A 20,548-nucleotide genomic window follows, 5' to 3' on the forward strand; every position below is an offset into this window, starting at 1 on the left:
AATAGGATTGACATCTTACTATTGTCAGGAAAACAGCAAGTGCAGATTTGGAAACGAGGGAGAATAGAACCCGGAAGTTAAGCGTGCTCAGGCTGGAATAGTGAGAGGATGGGTGACCGTTTGGGAAGTTAGATGATTTAGAATGATGAGTGGTGATTAGAGACTAAAGGTTAAATTGAGCAGTGATGAGGGGTGATTAGAGATTAGAGGTTAAAATAATTTAGAAATTTGAAATTCGAAAAAAAATCTTAAAAAAATTCAAAAAATTTCATAAAAATTCCTTTAGTACCAGTTGGTGTTACCAACCAGGACTAAAGGTGGACCTTCAGGCAGCGGCCACCCCGATTTCAGTAAGAACCGGGACTAAAGAGGGAGGCTTTAGTACCGACCCTTTAGTCCCGGTTCCAAAACCGGAAAAGACCCTTATGAACTGGGACTAAAGGCCCTTTTTCTACTAGTGCCTAGTGATTTGGGGCATCTCGCCTAGATTGTCCATGATAGCCTGCCAAGTTGCCTACCAACTTGTGGATCCACTCTTTGCAACCCTGATCGTAATCTTTTCCATAATATATTAAGAAGACTAAGCCCGTAAGGGATTCATTTACCTGGTTTTTTTGGAAAAAATTTTACCGCTGTTTGAAGCGTGACGCGTGTACGTTGTAGTTCTTTGGGCGTGATTTTTTTTCTCTGGTTGGGTCTTTTAAACAGTTCGATTTGACGTTGTGGTTGCCAGTTCTTGTCTCCCGCTGCACGTTCTACCAGAGAGTTCCTTATTTTTGTACTGGTCTACACGTTCAACTTTACGTGGCGCCTCCAGCTTCGCGTGGGTTCGTTCCCGCTCCACGCGCCCCTCACGGGCCATGCATGTAGCCACGTCCGACCCCCGCCGTTGACTACAAATTCTTCCGATTGACACGCAGTGTTCTTCTGGGCTTTTCCAGTCGAAGCCGTTTGTACGTTTCTTTTGGGCCGCCTATAAATGCTTGGCCTCCTGGTCCTCTCGTCGCCCACCCCCTATCTCTCTATTGTTTGCGATCTCTCCGAAGAAATCGCCACAGCCGTACCTCCTAGCTTTGCAGCCAGGGAACCCGCCATCAAGAGGATGGCGTGGACGGAGAGCACCACTCCCCGTGTCACGTCGCCCGCCGCTAATCTCCTTGTCTCCGTCCGCTGAGGAGCCGACGGACGGCTTGGCGGCAGTCCCACGGCGGCTGGGCTCCCCATCACTCGACGAGGTTGAGAGAGAGCGGCGGCTCCCCAACAATCTCCCAGCAGCACCAGCCGCCTGCCGGTCCTGGAACTCGACGTCTCGACCTGCAACCGGCTGTCGGCCAGCCCCAATGATGTGGGTTCCGTCTATTCTTCCTCTACCTGGTTGCGTCCATCCACTTCCACCTCGGCTGTCTCGCCCACGAGGAGCAGAATTGGAGAACGAACGAAGTGGATGCGGAGAGGCCAGCAAGGAGCGCGCCCGGAGAGACATAGGGCAGGTTTTTTCATCCTCAAACCATACTTTATGCATGTGAGCACGTCTTATTTTGTTACGTGTTTGTTACGCGTTAGAGTTTTGAAAATCTGGATGTCTCAGTTATCCCTGCACTCGACACTCGTGCACCTAATGCATAAGGATTAGGGCATTCGGCCATTGTTCTAGACTGTTGGATCGCCTTGGAGTTATCCATACATGGTCTTGCTTGAAGCGAGAAATTTTCCCCAATGCTTATCAGGCCACTGTTCTGGACAGTTGATTTTTTACCTTGGAGTGAGAAAAATATACTTTCAATTAGACAAATTTCCCAGCAGTAGATTTTGTTCAGTTCTATATGAGGCCATTGTATATCAGTTATCAATCACACTCAATATTTGCCTTGGAACTCTAAATTTTCCTAACGATTCTCCATTTGAGCCTGTAATTGTGCCATATTGCTATGAACGTCAGTGAGCCTTGAAGCAACTGGTGCTCCACTGCGCACTCCCTTTGGTAAACTACTTTTCTTCTTACCTTGCTTTTTGTTGCCATGAAGGTTCTGATAAAGTACAAGGACATGTTGTTGGTACTGGTGCATTTCTGGTTCAAGTGTTTGGCCTTGGTCCAAAGCCTTGGTCGAGTGCTTCATCTTCCATTTCTACTAAAATGGCTTTGTTATGTTCATAATCACATGATTGGAGCAGAATGAATTATATTCACCTACTCACTTTGGTCCTCATGTGGAGCTTTACATACTTGACTTTAAATGGCAGGTACCCTAGGGCGACAGTGCATGTGTTTTTTTTCTTTCTCTGGGAAGTGTCTTATTTTGAAACAAACTGTCAGTGATGATTCGATGAGTACATCGGAACACAACTTATCATTTCTCAGTTTCAACTGTACATGTTATGATTCCAGTTAGCATTTTGCTTGGACACTGGCACATAATTTATATTTTGGGAAATCGCTTATTAGGAATAAATTGTTATTGTTAATTCAATTTACATAGCTTCTTCAATGCAGGGTTACAGCTTTGTTCTTCTTGGGAAGTTGCAAACTGGGAAGTGGAATATGTACCGGTAGGTTATTTATATGTTAGTATAAACTGCAATTTTCTTATACTGTTGCTCACGGTTGTTTCTATAAGCTTGCAGATCTGCACAATCACCTCTGTATTTGATCAACAGATTTGCTGCTATGCTAGATATTGGAATGATACTTGATACTTTTGTGAAAGAATACTTGCAATCTCTTGGACATGTGAACTTCTGTATTCATCTTAGTTTGGTCATATAATTGTACTACCTATGTTAGGAAGCTCCCAATTTATGATTAGTACTGCAATTGCCTTTTAGAAGATCTGATTATATCCTTCTTATTTATTTAATGTATGCTAGAAAGATGGAATTTCCTAGAGGACAATGGGAAGGCAGAGTTCAGCAATACAACTGTATTTTCTGAGGAACCTCTCATACAATCGAATCTACTTCGCAGAGTACACTGATAGGGGTAACACCCCAACCAAAAAACTTTGCCATTTGAATGTTGGAGCTTGCTACAACTATTGAGCTAACAAGGGTCAGATAATCAACATATGCTGCTCTAAGATGGTAGAGCTTATCTAAGAGGGTAGAACTTCCAATCTGTGTAGTGTGTATTTTAGTAGTACGGATCAGCTTTTGAAACAGACATTTTGTTAAAAGTTCTACTTCTACCTGTATGAAGTGATTCAAAATTGGACTTGTGAATACCGGTGATGCTGTTGACTCTGGTCTCTTCATCAGGAAATTACATTTCTTAGGCTTGGTTTTCCGAGCAGCTATGGGCAGTAGTGGATGTGTGTGACCATTGGTGGATTGGTGAGAGATCAAAAAATCTGCTGGACATCGATACCCTAAATTGAAAGTGCACGAGGCTACTTTCTTGTTGTCTAGAACAAGACAATTGCAATGCCAACGACAAGGTAAACAACACCCAGTTTGTTTTTAAGATTCACATAGGTGTGCCTTTTAGAATATACAAAATAAATGGAGTTGTAAAATAGTGTTGTGTGTACTTCAGTGCAAAAATGTTGGAAGTATAAAAAATAATGAAACATGATTATAGTTTGAGATTCTAACTATTTATACCAAGTAACTGGTCAGTGTATACTCTGCGGCACTAGAACCAACCATATAGTTTTTTTCGCCACTTTTGAACTACTAGGCTAATTGACTATTCATCTATGTAGTATTGCAGATCAGTGTGAACAAGAAAAACACCAAAAATATTCCACCAAGCAAGCCAGAATTGCCATTCAATATGGCCATTTTTCTTGAGGGATAGGCGAGGCACGGCATGTCGCCTACCATTTCCTTATATGAACTACTTTGCAACGAATCAGAGTTTTGCGAGAACTTACCAGAAATTACAAAGATAACAAATAGCTTATCAATTCATGTGGCGCGGCGTGCCGCCGCGCACTACCCGCTAGTATCAATCAAGACGGGCTAGGGCTATTACCCATGGCTAGGGGACGGGGGAGGGGGAGCTTTGGTAAATTGTGTCTTAATTGTCCCTGATGACCTGGGGTAACGTGTTCCCACGACTACATAAATCACGTTTGATTATCGTACCGTTGTGAGGCAGTGATGAAATTATCCTTGGTAGATGTTGCACATATTAGCACATCTTTATGTAGACTTGGTCAAAGTTACAGAATTTTGACCTAGGGAAAAACTAAATTCAGTTAATTTCTAATATAGGTTGTATATAGTAGACATATGCTCTACTACGTCAGAAGCTTGAGGATACATAGAATCAATTACAGTGAAGCACTGTAGTATAGAAGGTGGCAACTTCACATGTCTCTCTAAAGAACCGCACACAAGTTGTTGAGATGGTGATCAATTTGCAATCCTTCTCCACTAAGAATTAATTCAACTAATAACTTGGTTTTGGATCCACCTGTGTGGTGATAAGAAAATTGTCTCTAGATTTGTTGGCCGGCGGTTTGGTCTTGCGTGCGGGGACTTGCTAAATATATGAATGCCGGATGTGTGATGAACCTTCATTCATCGTGCATGCTCGGCGTTTCGTCTTGTTGGTACATGATAAACAAACATATTTTGATGATAAATGAACACATTTTGGATCACACTACTCGTGCAAAATATAAGGTCTATAAATCGTGTCTTAAATCAAACTTTTAATGTGTGTGTAAGTACATAAAAAATATATTTACATATGCAATACCAATAATAAAATAAGTGGATCCATCATAAAGTATGTGTTCGTATCATAAAGATGCTGGTGAATTTTTATGAACTCGGTTAAACCTAAAAATGTTTGACTTAAAAAAATCTATATGCCTTACAATTTTTGAACGGCTGAGCAACAATGAAGCAAATATGTAGATTAATGCATATGACTCTGTGATAATTTGTCAAAGTATTTGATTTGTTTGTCAAAAGAAAAATGCATATAAGTGGATGTACAATACACGACCTATGTTCATGGTAACTGACTTTCTGGACGAAAATACACAGGCGCACTGGTGTATGTATAACATATAATTTATACTATAGATCACATCAATCATGTCAAAATATATAACCAAGAAGGAGGGGTGGTATAGATCGAAAATATAAACTGAAACTGACATATGCAATTGAGAGAAGAGGCTATGGAGCGTCTTGACTTGCGAGGAAAGAATGCAGCAAATAGAAGAAAGATACAACAATGGAACATGGCAAACCAATAACATGCACATAAGGCAGTTATTTAGGGAAAGTTATGAGAGTAATTCGTAATAAAGATAAATTTTTCATCCATTATGTTTTTTTTTGGATGTTCTGGATTGATTGGAACAAACCTATCTTGTGTGTTTTGTTTACTCTATATTTAAAGGGTAAACCCGAGCTGCAATAAAATCTTTCAGTCCCAAACAAGTTGTTAAACCCAAGTGAACAATAAAGTTAAATTGATTGCATGCTATTTGTAGCATACTAGTGATTTCTTGATGATTTTCTATAAAAAAAAATATTTTGAGAATAAAAGAATTAGTAGTAGCGCTCGCATGCAAATATTGTTATAAAATGTCAAAAGGGATTAAATGCCATTTAAATCAGCTACCATATAGTCCCTCCATTTGGATTTACAAGGCTTACTTGTTTTGCATCAAGCCAAACTTTTTCAAGTTGCAAATTTGACATAGTGTACGAAAACGTTACCATAGGGCGTATTTGTCTTGTATTGGGTCAATTACCTCACTCTTGCCATGGCGGCGGAGAAAAGGTCGCTCGAGACGTCTGCATGGCGAGTTGACAGTGCGGCGGCGACGAGCGACAGTGAGACAGGCCGCGGCAGCATGCTGCCGTGCTCGTCGCCCTCGATCCAATCGTGAAAGTCAAAGAGGGAGGGAGGGAGTGGGAGAGGCGTATACGTGGGCCTCTAAGGGCATCTCCAGCCGGCCCCCCAAGACGCCCCCCAGGCCACTTTTTAGACGCCGGCGGGTAAAAAGCGCCCCACTCGGGCCCCCAGAAAGCTGTTTTTCGCCGGATTTGACGAAAGTTAGCGCCGACACACCCACCCCAATCCCAGGCCCCTGGGAGGCAGCTGGGGACGTCGACATGTCTTTTTTGCATGCACAGGCCCACTTGCCAGCCCCTCTTTCTTCCCTGTCTCTCCTCTCTCCTTTCCTTTCTCTTTTTTTTCTCTTCTCTCCTCTTCTTTTTCATCTGCCACCTACCACACACACAGCCGAAGCGGAGCACGCATGGCCGCGGAGGGGCTCGTGCCCGGCGCGGAGCGGGGCTCGCGCTCGCCGGCCATCTTCGATGTCGCCGGCGAGCAGTCCCCTTGCATCACCACCAACAGCTTCCCCACCGCTTCCGGCACGGCTGCCAGCGCCTCCCTCATCTTCCGCTCCCCGCCTCCCGCGCAGCAGGACAGCCACAACAACGCCACCACGGCCTCGCGCCCCATTTGCCCATCACGGCCGCCGACGCGGCTGCAGTGGGCCGCCTCTACTACAGCATCAGCGTGGACTCCGCCGCGGCTGTGGGCGCGGCCGCCACGGCGAGCGCGAGCGCGGGCACTGCGTCGGATCGGACCATCGACGCTCGGGCAGGCCGCGCGCGTACCTGCACAGCCGCGGCCATGCACAGGATGGCTGCCGGTGATGTGGCCTCCTTGAGGATCCTCACCAGATCGGTTTCTTGGCATATTCGCTGACTCCGCCCTCAGACAAGACGGCAGCCATGGCCTCCACGGCCATCTTGACCCGTCCATGCTTCTCCGTGTCGTCCCGGGTCAGGTAGGGCACCATCTCCGGCTCCATGGTGGCCAGGATCCTCACCGCGTCGACGTGCGCGTCGGTGCCCCCGCCCGCGCACTCCACGGTGCATGGCCGGGGCGGGGGCTCGCTGTTGGGGAACGTAGCAGAAATTCAAATTTTTCTACGTGTCACCAAGATCTATCTATGGAGAGACCAGCTACGAGGGGAAGGAGAGTGCATCTACATACCCTTGTAGATCGCTAAGCGGAAGCGTTTAAGAGAACGGGGTTGATGGAGTCGTACTCATCGTGATCCAAATCATCGATGATCCTAGTGCCGAACGGACGGCACCTCCGTGTTCAACACACGTACAGCCCGGTGACGTCTCCTACGCCTTGATCCAGCAAGGGGAGAGGGAGAGGTTGAGGAAGACTCCATCCAGCAGCAGCACAACGGCGTGGTGGTGGTGGAGGAGCGTGGTGATCCAGTAGGGCTTCGCCAAGCACCGCGAGATATCAGGAGAAAGACAGGGGTAGGGCTGCGCCAAGATAGAGAGGAACTCGTGTGTTGTGGGCAGCCCAAACCTCAAGTATATATAGGGGAAGGGGAGGGGCTGTGCCCCCACCTAGGGTTCCCTCCCTAGGGGTGACGGCAGCCCCCTAGATCCCATCTAGGGGCGGCCAAGGGGAGGGGAGAGGGGGAGGCGCACCAGGGTGGGCCTTAGGGCCCATCTGCCCTAGGGTTTGCCCCCCTTTCCCACTCCCTTGCGCCTTGGGCCTTGGTGGGGGCGCATCAGCCCACCTGGGGCTGGTCCCCTCCCAAACATGGCCCATGCATCCCTCCGGGGCTTGTGGCCCCACTTAGTGAACCCCCGGGACCCTCCCGATGGTCCCGGTACGTTACCGATAAAACCCGAAACTTTTTCGGTGACCAAAACAGGACTTCCTATATATAAATCTTTACCTCCGGACCATTTCGAAACTCCTCGTGACGTCCGGGATCTCATCCGGGACTACGAACAACATTCGGTAACCACATACAAACTTCCTTTATAACCCTAGCGTCATCGAACCTTAAGTGTGCAGACCCTACGGGTTCGGGAACCATGCAGACATGACCGAGACGTTCTCCAGTCAATAACCAACAGCGGGATCTGGATACCCATGTTGGCTCCCACATGCTCCACGATGATCTCATCAGATGAACCACGATGTCAAGGACTTAATCAATCCCGTATACAATTCCCTTTGTCTATCGGTACGATACTTGTCTGAGATTCGATCGTCGGTATCCCGATACCTTGTTCAATCTCGTTACCGGCAAGTCTCTTTACTCGTTCTGTAACACATCATCCCGTGATCAACTCCTTGATCACATTGTGCACATTATGATGATGTCCTACCGAGTGGGCCTAGAGATACCTCTCCGTTCATACGGAGTGCAAATCCCAGTCTCGATTCGTGCCAACCCAACAGACACTTTCGGAGATACCTGTAGTGTACCTTTATAGCCACCCAGTTACGTTGTGACGTTTGGCACACCCAAAGCACTCCTACGGTATCCGGGAGTTGCACAATCTCACGGTCTAAGGAAATGATACTTGGCATTAGAAAAGCTTTAGCATGCGAACTACATGATCTTTATGCTAGGCTTAGGATTGGGTCTTGTCCATCACATCATTCTCCTAATGATGTGATCCCATTATCAATGACATTTAATGTCCATGGTCAGGAAACCGTAACCATCTATTGATCAACGAGCTAGTCAACTAGAGGCTTACTAGGGACATGGTGTTGTCTATGTATCCACACATGTATCTGAGTTTCCTGTCAATACAATTCTAGCATGGACAATAAACGATTATCATGAACAAGGAAATATAATAATAACCAATTTATTATTGCCTCTAGGGCATATTTCCAACAGTCTCCCACTTGCACTAGAGTCAATAATCCAGTTCACATCGATATGTGATTAACACTCAAGGTCACATCCCCATGTGACTAACACCCAAAGAGTCTACTAGAATCAATAATCTAGTTCACATTATCATGTGATTAACACTCATGAGTTCTGGGTTTGATCATGTTATGCTTGTGAGAGATGTTATAGTCAACGGATCTGAACCTTTTAGATCCGTGTGTGCTTTATAAATCTCTATGTCATCTCCTAGATGCAGCTACTACGTTCTAATTGGAGCTATTCCAAATAACTATTCTACTACACGAATCCAGTTTACTACTCAGAATAATCTGGATTAGTGTCAAAGTTTGCATCGGCGTAACCCTTTACGACGAACTCTTTTACCACCTCCATAATCGAGAAAATTCCTTAGTCCACTAGTTACTAAGGATAACTTTGACCGCTGTCCTGTGATCCATTCTTGGATCACTCTTGTACCCCTTGACTGACTTATGGCAAGGCACACTTCAGGTGCGGTACACAGCATAGCATACTGTAGAGAGCCTATGACAAAAGCATAGGGGACGACTTTCGTCCTTCCTCTTTCTTCTGCCGTGGTCGAGCTTTAAGTCTTAACTTCATACCTTACAACTCAGGAAAGAACTCCTTATTTGACTGATCCATCTTGAACACCTTCAAGATCATGTCAAGGTATGTGCTCATTTGAAAATACCATTAAGCATTTTGATCTATCCTTATAGATCTTGATGCTCAATGTTCAAGTAGCTTAATTCAGGCTTTCCATTGAAAAACACTTTCCAAATAACCCTATATGCTTTCCAGAAATTCTACGTCATTTCTGATCAACAATATGTCAACAACATATATTTATCAGAAATTCTATAGTGCTCCCACTCACTTCTTTGGAAATACAAGTTTCTCATAAAATTTGTATACACCCAAAACTTTTATCATCTTATCAAAGCATACATTCCAACTCCGAGATGCTTACTCCAGTCCTTAGAAGGATTGCTGGAGCTTTGCATACTTGTTAGCATCTTTCAGGATTGACAAAACCTTCCGGTTTGTATCACATACAACCTTTCCTCAAGAAAATCGTCGAGGAAACAATGTTTTGACATCCTATCTGCATGATTTCATAAATAATGCAGTAATCGCTAATATAATTCCAACAGACTCTTAGCATCGCTACGAGTGAGAAAGTCTCATCGTAGTCAACTCCTTGAACTTGTCGGAAAACATCTTAACGACAAGTCGAACTTTCTTAATGGTGATACTTATCATCATTGTCCGTCTTTCTTTTAAAATCCATATGTACCTAACAGCCTTACGACCATCAAGTAGTTCTTCCAAAGTCTACACTTTGTTTTCATATATGGATCCTCTCTCGGATTATATGGCCTCGAGCCATTTTGGAATCCAGGCCCACCATCGCTTCTCCATAGCTCGTAGGTTCATTGTTGTCTAGCAACATGACTTCCAAGACAGGATTACGTACCACTCTGAAGTAGTACGCATCCTTGTCATTCCACGAGGTTTGGTAGTGACTTGATCTGAAGTTTTATGATCACTATCATAAGCTTCCACTTCAATTGGTGTAGGTGCCACAGGAACAACTCCCTGTGCCCTGCCACACACTAGTTGAAGAGGCGGTTTAATAACCTTATCAAGTCTCCACCATCCTCCCACTCAATTCTTTCGAGAGAAAATTTTCCTCGAGAAAGGACCCGATTCTAGAAACAATCCCTTATTGCTTTCGAATCTGAGACAGGAGGTATACCCAACTGTTTGGGTGTCTTATGAAGATGCATTTATCCGCTTTGGGTTCGAGCTTATCAGCCTGAAACTTTTTCACATAAGCGTTGCAGCCCCAAACTTTTAAGAAATGACTGCTTAGGTTTCTCTAAACCATAGTTCATACGGTGTCATCTCATCGGAATTACGTGATGCCCAATTTAAAGTGAATGTGGTTGTCTCTAATGCCTAACCCATAAACTATCGTGGTAATTCGATAAGAGACATCATGGTATGCATCATATCCAATAGGGTGCAGTTATGATGTTCGGGCACACCATCACACTGTGGTGTTCCAGACTGTATTAGTTGTGAAACAATTTCCACAATGTCTTAATTTTGTGCCAAACTCGTAATTCAGATATTCATCTCTATGATCATATCATAGATATTTTATCCTCTTGTCACGGCGATCTTTCAACTTCACCCTGAAATTACTTGAACCTTTCAATAATTCAGACACGTGATTCATCAAGTAAATACACTCAACATCTACTCAAATCATCTGTGAAGTAAGAACATAACGGTATCTACTACACGCCTCAGCACTCATTGGACTGCACACATCAAAATGTATTACTTCCAACAAGTTGCTTTCTAGTTCCATTTTACTGAAAACGAGGCTTTCAATCATCTTGCCCATGTGGTATGATTTGCATGTCTCAAGTGATTCAAAATCAAGTGAGTCCAAACGGTCCATTTGCATGGAGTTTCTTCATGCATATACACCAATAGACATAGTTCGCATGTCTCAAACTTTTCAAAACGAGTGAGCCCAAAGATCCATCAACATGGAGCTTCTTCATGTGTTTTATACCGATATGACTTACGTGGCAGTGCCACAAGTAGGTGGTACTATAATTACTATCTTATATCTTTTGGCATGAACCATGAACATGTGTATCACTACGATCGAGATTCAATAAACCATTCATTTTAGGTGCAAGACCATTGAAGGTATTATAAATAACAGAGTAACCATTATTCTCCTTAAATGAATAACCGTATTGCGATAGACATAATCCAATCATGTCTATGCTCAACGCAAACACCAATCTCGATGGTAGAGGGAGCGTGCGATGCTTGATCATATCAACATTGGAAACACTTCCAACACATATCGTCAGCTCACCTTTAGCTAGTCCTCCGTTTATTCCGTGCTTTTATTTCGAGTTACTAACACTTAGCCGAACGGTATCTAATACCCTGGTGCTACTAGGAGTACTAGTAAAGTACACATCAACACAATGTATATCCAATATACTTCTATCGACCTTGCCAGCCTTCTAATCTACCAAGTATCTAGGGTTTCTGCTCCAGTGACTGTTCCCCTTATTACAGAAGCACTTAGTCTCGGGCTTGGGTTCAACTTTGGGTTTCTTCACTTAGAACAGCAACTGATTTGTTGTTCCATGAAGTATCCCTTTCTTGCCCTTGCCTTCTTGAAACTAGTGGTTTTACTAACCATCAACGATTGATGCTCCCTTTTGATTTCTACTTTCGCGGTGTCGCGAATAGCTCAAGGATCATATCTATCCCTGATATGTCATAGTTCATCACGAAGCTCTAGCAGCTTGGTGGCAATGACTTCGGAGAAACATTACTGTTTCATCTGGAAGATCAACTCCCACTCGATTCAAATGATTGTTGTACTCAGACAATCTGAGCACAAGTTCAACAATTGAGCTTTTCTCCCTTAGTTTGCAGGCTAAGAAAATCGTCGGAGGTCTTATACCTCTTGACGTGGGCACGAGCCTGAAATCCCAATTTCAGCCCTTGAAACATCTCATATGTTTCGTGACGTTTTAAAACGTCTTCGGTGCCTCAACTCTAAACCGTTTAACTGAACTATACGTAGTTATCAAAATGTGTATGTCAGATGTTCGCAACATCCACAAACGACGTTCGAGGTTCAGCACACTGAGCGGTGCATTAAGGACATAAGCCTTCTATGAAGCAATGAGGACAATCCTCAGTTTACGGACCTAGTCCGCATGATTGCTACTATCAACTTTCAACTAAATTTTCTCTAGGAACATGTCTAAACAGTAGAACTAAAGCACGAGCTACGACATAATTTGCGAAGACCTTTTGACTATGTTCAGGATAATTAAGTTCATCTTATGAACTCCCACTCAGATAGACATCCCTCTAGTCATCTAAGTGATTACATGATCCGAGTCAACTAGGCCGTGTACGATCATCACGTGAGACGGACTAGTCAACATCGGTGAACATCTTCATGTTGATCGTATCTATCATATGACTCATGCTCGACCTTTCGGTCTCTTGTGTTCCGAGGCCATGTCTGTACATGCTAGGCTCGTCAAGTCAACCTAAGTGTTTTGCATGTGTTCCGAGACCATGTCTGTACATGCTAGGCTCGTCAACACCCGTTGTATTCGAACGTAAGAATTTATCACACCCGATCATCACGTGGTGCTTCGAAACGACGAACTTTCGCAACGGTTCACAGTTAGGGGAAACACTTTCTTGAAATTTTAATGAGGGATCATCTTATTTACTACCGTCGTTCTAAGCAAATAAGATGCAAACACATGATAAACATCACATGCAATCAAATAGTGACATGATATGGCCATCATCACTTTGCTCTTTTTGATCTCCATCTTCGGGGCTCCATGATCATCATCGTCACCGGCATGACACCATGATCTCCATCATCGTGTCTTCATGAAGTTGTCTCGCCAACTATTACTTCTACTACTACAGCTAACGGTTAGCAATAAAGTAAAGTAATTACATGACGTTTATGTTGACACGTAGGTCATAAATAAATTAAGACAACTCCTATGGCTCCTGCCAGTTGTCATACTCATCGACATGCAAGTCGTGATTCCTATTACAAGAACATGATCATCTCATACATCACATATATCATTCATCACATCCTTTGGCCATATCACATCACATAGCATACCCTGCAAAAACAAGTTAGACGTCCTCTAATTGTTGTTTGCATGTTTTACGTGGCTGCTATGGGTTTCTAGCAAGAACGTTTCTTACCTACACAAAACCACAACGTGATATGCCAATTGCTATTTACCCTTAATAAGGACCCTTTTCATCGAATCCGATCCGATTAAAGTGGGAGAGATAGACACCCGCCAGCCACCTTATGCAACTAGTGCATGTTTGTCGGTGGAACCGGTCTCACGTAAGCTTACGTGTAAGGTTGGTCCGGGCCGCTTCATCCCACAATGCCGCCGAATCAAGATTGGACTAGTAACGGTAAGCATATTGAACAAAATCAACGCCCACAACTACTTTGTGTTCTACTCGTGCATGGAATCTACGCAATAGACCTAGCTCATGATGCCACTGTTGGGGAACGTAGCAGAAATTCAAAATTTTCCTACGTGTCACCAAGATCTATCTATGGAGAGACCAGCAACGAGGGGAAGGAGAGTGCATCTACATACCCTTGTAGATCGCTAAGAGGAAGCGTTCAAGAGAACGGGGGTGATGGAGTCGTACTCGTCGTGATCCAAATCACCGATGATCCTAGTGCCGAACGGACGGCACCTCCGTGTTCAACACACGTACAGCCCGGTGACGTCTCCTACGCCTTGATCCAGCAAGGGGAGAGGGAGAGGTTGAGGAAGACTCCATCCAGCAGCAGCACAACGGCGTAGTGGTGGTGGAGGAGCGTGGTGGAGCGTGGTGATCCAGCAGGGCTTCGCCAAGCACCGCGAGATATGAGGAGAAAGAGAGGGGTAGAGCTGCGCCAAGATAGAGAGGAACTCGTGTGTTGTGGGCAGCCCAAACCTCAAGTATATATAGGGAAACGGGAGGGGCTGCGCCCCACCTAGGGTTCCCTCCCTAGGGGTGGCGGCAGCCCCCTAGATCCCATCTAGGGGCGGCCAAGGGAAGGGGAGAGGGGAAGGTGCACCAGGGTGGGCCTTAGGGCCCATCTGCCCTAGGGTTTGCCCCCCTTTCCCACTCCCTTGCGCCTTGGGCCTTGGTGGGGGGAGCACCAGCCCACCTGGGGCTGGTCCCCTCCCACACTTGGCCCATGCATCCCTCCGGGGCTTGTGGCCCCACTTAGTGGACCCCCGGGACCCTCCCGGTGGTCCCGGTACGTTACCGATAAAATTCGAAACTTTTCCAGTGACCAAAACAGGACTTCCTATATATAAATCTTTACCTCCGGACCATTCCGGAACTCCTCGTGACGTCCGGGATCTCATCCGGGACTCCGAACAACATTCGGTAACCACATACAAACTTCCTTTATAACCCTAGCGTCATCGAACCTTAAGTGTGTAGACCCTACGGGTTCGGGAACCATGCAGACATGACCGAGACGTTCTCCAGTCAATAACCAACAGCGGGATCTGGATACCCATGTTGGCTCCCACATGCTCCACGATGATCTCATCAGATGAACCACGATGTCAAGGACTTAATCAATCCCGTATACAATTCCCTTTTCCTATCAGTACGATACTTGTCCGAGATTCGATCGTCGGTATCCCGATACCTTGTTCAATCTCGTTACCGGCAAGTCTCTTTACTCGTTCCGTAACACATCATCCCGTGATCAACTCCTTGATCACATTGTGCACATTATGATGATGTCCTACCGAGTGGGCCCAGAGATACCTCTCCGTTTATATGGAGTGACAAATCCCAGTCTCGATTCGTGCCAACCCAACGACACTTTCGGAGATACCTGTAGTGTACCTTTATAGCCACCCAGTTACATTGTGACGTTTGGCACACCCAAAGCACTCCTACGGTATCCGGGAGTTGCACAATCTCATGGTCTAAGGAAATGATACTTGACATTAGAAAAGCTTTAGCATACGAACTACATGATCTTTGTGCTAGGCTTAGAATTGGGTCTTGTCCATCACATCATTCTCCTAATGATGTGATCCCGTTATCAATGACATCCAATGTCCATGGTCAGGAAACCGTAACCATCTATTGATCAACGGGCTAGTCAACTAGAGGCTTACTAGGGACATGGTGTTGTCTATGTATGCACACATGTATCTGAGTTTCCTGTCAATACAATTCTAGCATGGACAATAAACGATTATCATGAACAAGGAAATATAATAATAACCAATTTATTATTGCCTCTAGGGCATATTTCCAACACTCGCGCTCGCGCAGCTGTGGCGGGGGGCTCGCGTGGCCGGAGCGGAGCACGCGTAGCCGGGGAGGGGCTCGCGCGCGCATGGCCGGGGCGGGGAGGGCCTCGTCTTCTTCGTCCTCGCAGTGGCCGTCCCCATGGCCGCGAGCGAGCAGGGGGAGCTGGTGCGTGCGTGCACGCGCGGGCGGCAGCAGCGGAGGGCGGCCACGGCCAGGCGCGGGCGCAAGCTGCTGGAAGGCGACGCGTTCGACGGCCTCGCTTGAGGGTGGAAACGGCTGGAGATCTTTTCACCCCCAAGCCAAAAATTTCGCGGGCAGCCCCACAAGCGGCGAAAAAAATGCCTCCTGAGGGCCGAACGGTTGGAGATGCCCTAATGGGCTTGAGGCTGCATGGCCGTGTCCTGCCGTATCCCGAGGGCGTCCCCGGCGTATCGTCATTTTTTTCTTTTTTAATAATAATCAGAAGTCATGATACGCACGGCCTGGGTATCCCGGCCGTATCGTGCGTATCGCCATATCGGCGACGTGCGGTACATGGACACGCCAGCTTTTGACGTATATCGGTGCTTCATCATAGGATAGGAGATATGATGCCAGTGGGATCCACGCCATTGCCGCGCGTAGGATCGATCTACCCATCTTCTCTGTTGGAACTGAAAATGTACAAAGCGGATGCTTAAAGCTTTCCCAGGTTTTCTCGCTACAGACTCGTGAAAGATGCGGGTTTCAGAGTTGCACGCATCTTCTCTCGTACTAGTAGGTTTCACATTCCTTTATGCACCTGACCTTCTTGTTTCAAACTACTTTTTTTAACACAATACACACGTAGGCGCTCATATACGGCATATCATCTTGAATGAATTTTATAAAGTCTGGTGGGCCGGGATACCACAGTCCCTCTAACCATCCAATCACAGGTTGGTTGGCTCAAACTACGTATTTTAAAACGTATGCTTTCTCCGTCCGATCGCACTTACTCCCTCTGCTTTATCTAAGGTGTATTGTTTCAGGCACGGTGACCGAAGCAACAAATTATAGATAATTTAAGATAAAAATACCCTTGATAATTTTGTTGGTTAGTGGCAAGTAAATCAGTTAGGCTATGAAATGAAGAGATACTGACAATCAAGAGAGAGATACTTTATTTTCTTTTTCTAGAAAAAGAGATACATGCAATCAGAAGAGATATTATTTCCTTTATTTTGAAGGGCTAAAAGAGAGATTACGAGATATTAGAAAAAATGCACCTTACATTGTTGGATTTTATCATAAACATATGCACCTTATATAAAGGAACGGAGGGAGTATTGATCTGCATCATTCTATAACCTGGGGTAATGGGGGAAACGCGGTGTTGCAACATCATCCCTGCTCCATGTTTGAGTGGATGTAAATGAATCTTCTTCTTTTTTACGAAAATGATGCCACTAGTGCAGAACCGGGCAATAGCACCGGTTCGTAAGGCCCTTTAGTGCCGGTTCGGTAACCGGCACTAAATTGTGGGCACTAAAGGTCCCCCCCCCTTTAGTACCGGTTCAGCACGAACCGGTGCTAAAGGGTAACCACGTGGCACGAGCCAGCTCCGTGGGCGCGTAGAACATTAGTACCGGTTGGTAACACCAACCGGTACTAAATGTTTGGGTGTGTTTTGGTTTTATTTTTTATTTTTACTTTAATTTTGTGTTTTTAATTTAATTTAGTGATTGTTTTACATTATAATGATTTTTTAAATCATTAGGTGAATGTACCGCAGATTAGTTTGACTGGATGCATGTGGATCCTAGCTAAGTCATCAAGTATATGTCATATCCATATTATATATACTTGATCACCTAATTAAGTGATCGAGGTAATGTGGATATGGCATATACTTGATTACTTAGCTAGAATCCATCCAGTTGAAACTAATATGCAGTTTCTTTCATAAATGATATAATAACTCATCATCATCATCATATTAATATCAAAACTCTTGCATCATATATATCATCACCAACAACAGTTTTCATAGCTAGCTAAAAATCATCATATAATAGTCGTCTCATTATCACTACTTAATCATCATATAGTCATTACCGCTATCTAATCACCACCAACACTAGTTTAAAGAAGAAACATTCACTTGTACCAGAAGCAAAGATATCATCGAGTTCAACATGGTAATGATATTATAAGCGTTCATAACACCACAAAAGCAAATCACTCTTTGAGATTAAGTTCAGGACGAAGAACACGGACATGAGAGGACAAGTACTAAGAGCATGAACTAGCTAATTAATCACTCCTGCTGCTCTCTCTCAGGTAAAATAGTATAGAACATGTATAGCTTTGCTGATTCATCATATTGGAGCATGCAGATGAACCTGTCTCCTAATCGTGGGTTGCGCTTCTGATTGCTGCCCCCTGGTACTTCTCTGTGATCGTTCACAATTTTGCTCCAATATTTTACTATTAAGCATTCCTCGCTATTAGAAATCCTGAATGCACTAAAGTGCATTATAGGATATCTTGGCCGTAAGCTAACAATATTCATGATACCTTTAGTCTCGATCCAATCAGGCACAACATTCATCAGGAGTCCTTGTTGAAGAACATCGTATAGTAACATACTTAGCAATAAAGTTTAGCTTAAAAAATAATGTATGCAAAAGATGCACTAAGGAGAAATAGTAGAAATCTTACCATCTTTCCTAAATATATGTGATCGTAGTTTAGTACGAACACTATTGGTCGCACGTTTTGAGTACTAACATTTCTAAGTGCAGGAAAAAAAATTGTCTTGACAACATCAAGATCCTCAAACCATGAAACATAATGACTTGTCTCCTCGGAGTTTAGTTCAACCCCGGGACAGTGGACGGTCCTGTCTACTAAGCGCCGGACATGTTTGCTTGATTGGAAGTAAGCTGTCAATATAAATTGAGATCTATTAATTATTCAACTGGTTCAAATACCAAGCCCCGGGACAGTGGAAGCATGCAGATGATACCATGCTAAATTTCAACATTTTCACAGTTCATTTTGTAGAGATTTTCAATTTCACGGTCATTTAGCTCTTTAAACAATTCGGTAAATGATTGAAAAACAACAAATGATGTCAGAACATGTTGGAAGTTGATGACGTCGCTTTGAATGTTGCATACGGAACACAAGAAGTTCGGAGTTCAAATAAGTTATTAAAAATAAAAAAGAGGTGCAATGCTGGTTAATTTGCTTCAAGCCTTTTGGAATAGTGTAGACTGCACTGCACATAGCTCAGTGCAATCTATGCTATTCCGAAAGGCTTGAAGCTAATCAACGTGCAGGTGAGCATTGCGCCTCTTCGTCATTGTCTCTCACTCACGACTTATAAACCGCTTATACTGTCTCTCTCTTGGCGGGGTGGGACTAAAAATCAGCTTACTAAGAAACTCTAGTACCGGTTCATGCCATGAACCGGTACTAAAGGTCGTCGTGGGGGCCCCAGCCTGACCACTGGCCTCATTAGTACTGGTTCATGGCATGAACCGGTACTAAAGGTTGCCCACGAACCGGTACTAATGATGCCCGCCCGCCTAGCCGTTGAAACCGGCACTAATGGTCACATTCGTGTCGGCTCAAATTCAACCCGGCATTAATGTGCTTCACATTTGACCCTTTTTTTACTAGTGTGCAAATCTACTACTCGGAATGAGTATTAAAGTTTACTGAAAGTACAAAGCACATCAAGCACCGGAGTTTGCCAGCAAGGAAATTAAAGTTGTATAATTAACAACAGCTCCCTCTGTTCACAAATATAAGATATTTTGAATATTTCAATATGAATTATATACGGGCTGAAATGAATGAACAAATACATTAAAACCTGTTTATATACATCCAATTCAAAAAAATTAGAACATCTTATATTTGTGAACGGATGGAATACTAATTATAAATTATTTTCTCTCTTATGTGCACGAGACAAAATATCATTGTTATCCTGTTATTTATTTTGACACGGCTCTTTCTTTCCCCTCTTGCAAGGCGACTAGGGTGAAGCCTTTCTCCCCTCAATTTCCTTCAGCGAGCCTATGTATTGCATCCTTTCTGTCTACCGCCGGTGGTGAACCTAGTTTTTTGGTCTTGGGGGCATCATAGTACAAATTTTGTCAAAAAATTACACAACTAATATTAAATTTTGGTCTAAGCATTGTCATAATCTCAGTAAACAATCTAAAATTGCATTAAATCGTCATGTATTAGGTTTCTTATGGTGAAACCGCCCATCAAAGTTCAAGTCCTAGACTTGGCACCGGGCGACTATGAGGTGTCTATGATGACTTCGTCAATCTCAAGATGTGATTCCGGCTCAAAGTATCTCAGAGGTGCTCATATGGATAGGGTATGCGCGCGTGCATTCATATGATGAGTGTATGTGTGTGTATATAGGGCTTCTGCGATTGGACCGTGTTAAAAAGGAGACTGGGTTTTCGTTTCTGCCCAAACGTCTCAAAATATTTCAAACTACATTTTTCTAGGTAACTATGGCATTCTGAAAAAACTTTTTTTAGGGGATTTCTAAAAAATAATACCAATTGGGAGGGTCCTCCCTGGAAACTAAAAAGATACTGCAACTTCTTCCATATGAAAACTGAGAAAGACAGGCCTAACCAGGCGTGGCCCAAACGGAAACCAAAACGAGGCGGTTGATGGAACCACGGGGGAGGCCTGCTTGCGTTTACATCAGGCGCGGAGGCGGTTAATCAACCCGGCCTCCGAACCACACCTTCCCTCCCCCCACAAGCGGCCGTCTCTCTCGGCTTTCCGGCACGGCCCCGAACCGCAGTTCATCACGCCTCTCCCTCCTCCCCTCCGCCCGATCCGTCTTGGACTCCTGGGTGAACTCGGCACTGCCGGTGGGCTCCCCCGGAATCCCAGTGCCGCCTCCGTCACCATCCATCCGCCCCGCCCCGCCCCACCCGGCCCCGATCAGCACGCGTCGCTCTCCCCGTCCTGCGCTC

The 20,548-nt window shown here is 44.6% G+C and overlaps 1 protein-coding gene and 1 pseudogene across 8 annotated transcripts; one reads left to right on the forward strand and one right to left on the reverse strand.

Moving 5' to 3' along the window:
* The first annotated feature begins 952 nt into the window (after positions 1-952).
* On the forward strand, positions 953-3,218 carry LOC125525204. 8 transcript variants are annotated; one of them, XM_048690214.1, is made up of 3 exons: positions 966-1,490; positions 2,492-2,547; positions 2,623-3,218. In XM_048690214.1, the coding sequence occupies exons 1-3, from the start codon at positions 1,341-1,343 to the stop codon at positions 2,762-2,764; spliced, it is 348 nt and encodes a 115-aa protein (XP_048546171.1). In that variant the 5' UTR covers positions 966-1,340; the 3' UTR covers positions 2,765-3,218. The 8 variants fall into 8 exon arrangements, 1 of the variants encoding a protein (XP_048546171.1); XR_007291199.1 differs by having other exon boundaries at positions 968-1,981; XR_007291200.1 differs by having other exon boundaries at positions 968-1,981; positions 2,866-3,218.
* Positions 3,219-6,193: 2,975 nt separating this feature from the next.
* On the reverse strand, positions 6,194-15,706 carry LOC125519145 (annotated as a pseudogene).
* Between the last annotated feature and the right edge of the window lie 4,842 nt (positions 15,707-20,548).

Source organism: Triticum urartu, chromosome 7 (genome assembly GCF_003073215.2).
Source record: "Triticum urartu cultivar G1812 chromosome 7, Tu2.1, whole genome shotgun sequence".
NCBI classification, from domain to species: domain Eukaryota; kingdom Viridiplantae; phylum Streptophyta; class Magnoliopsida; order Poales; family Poaceae; genus Triticum; species Triticum urartu.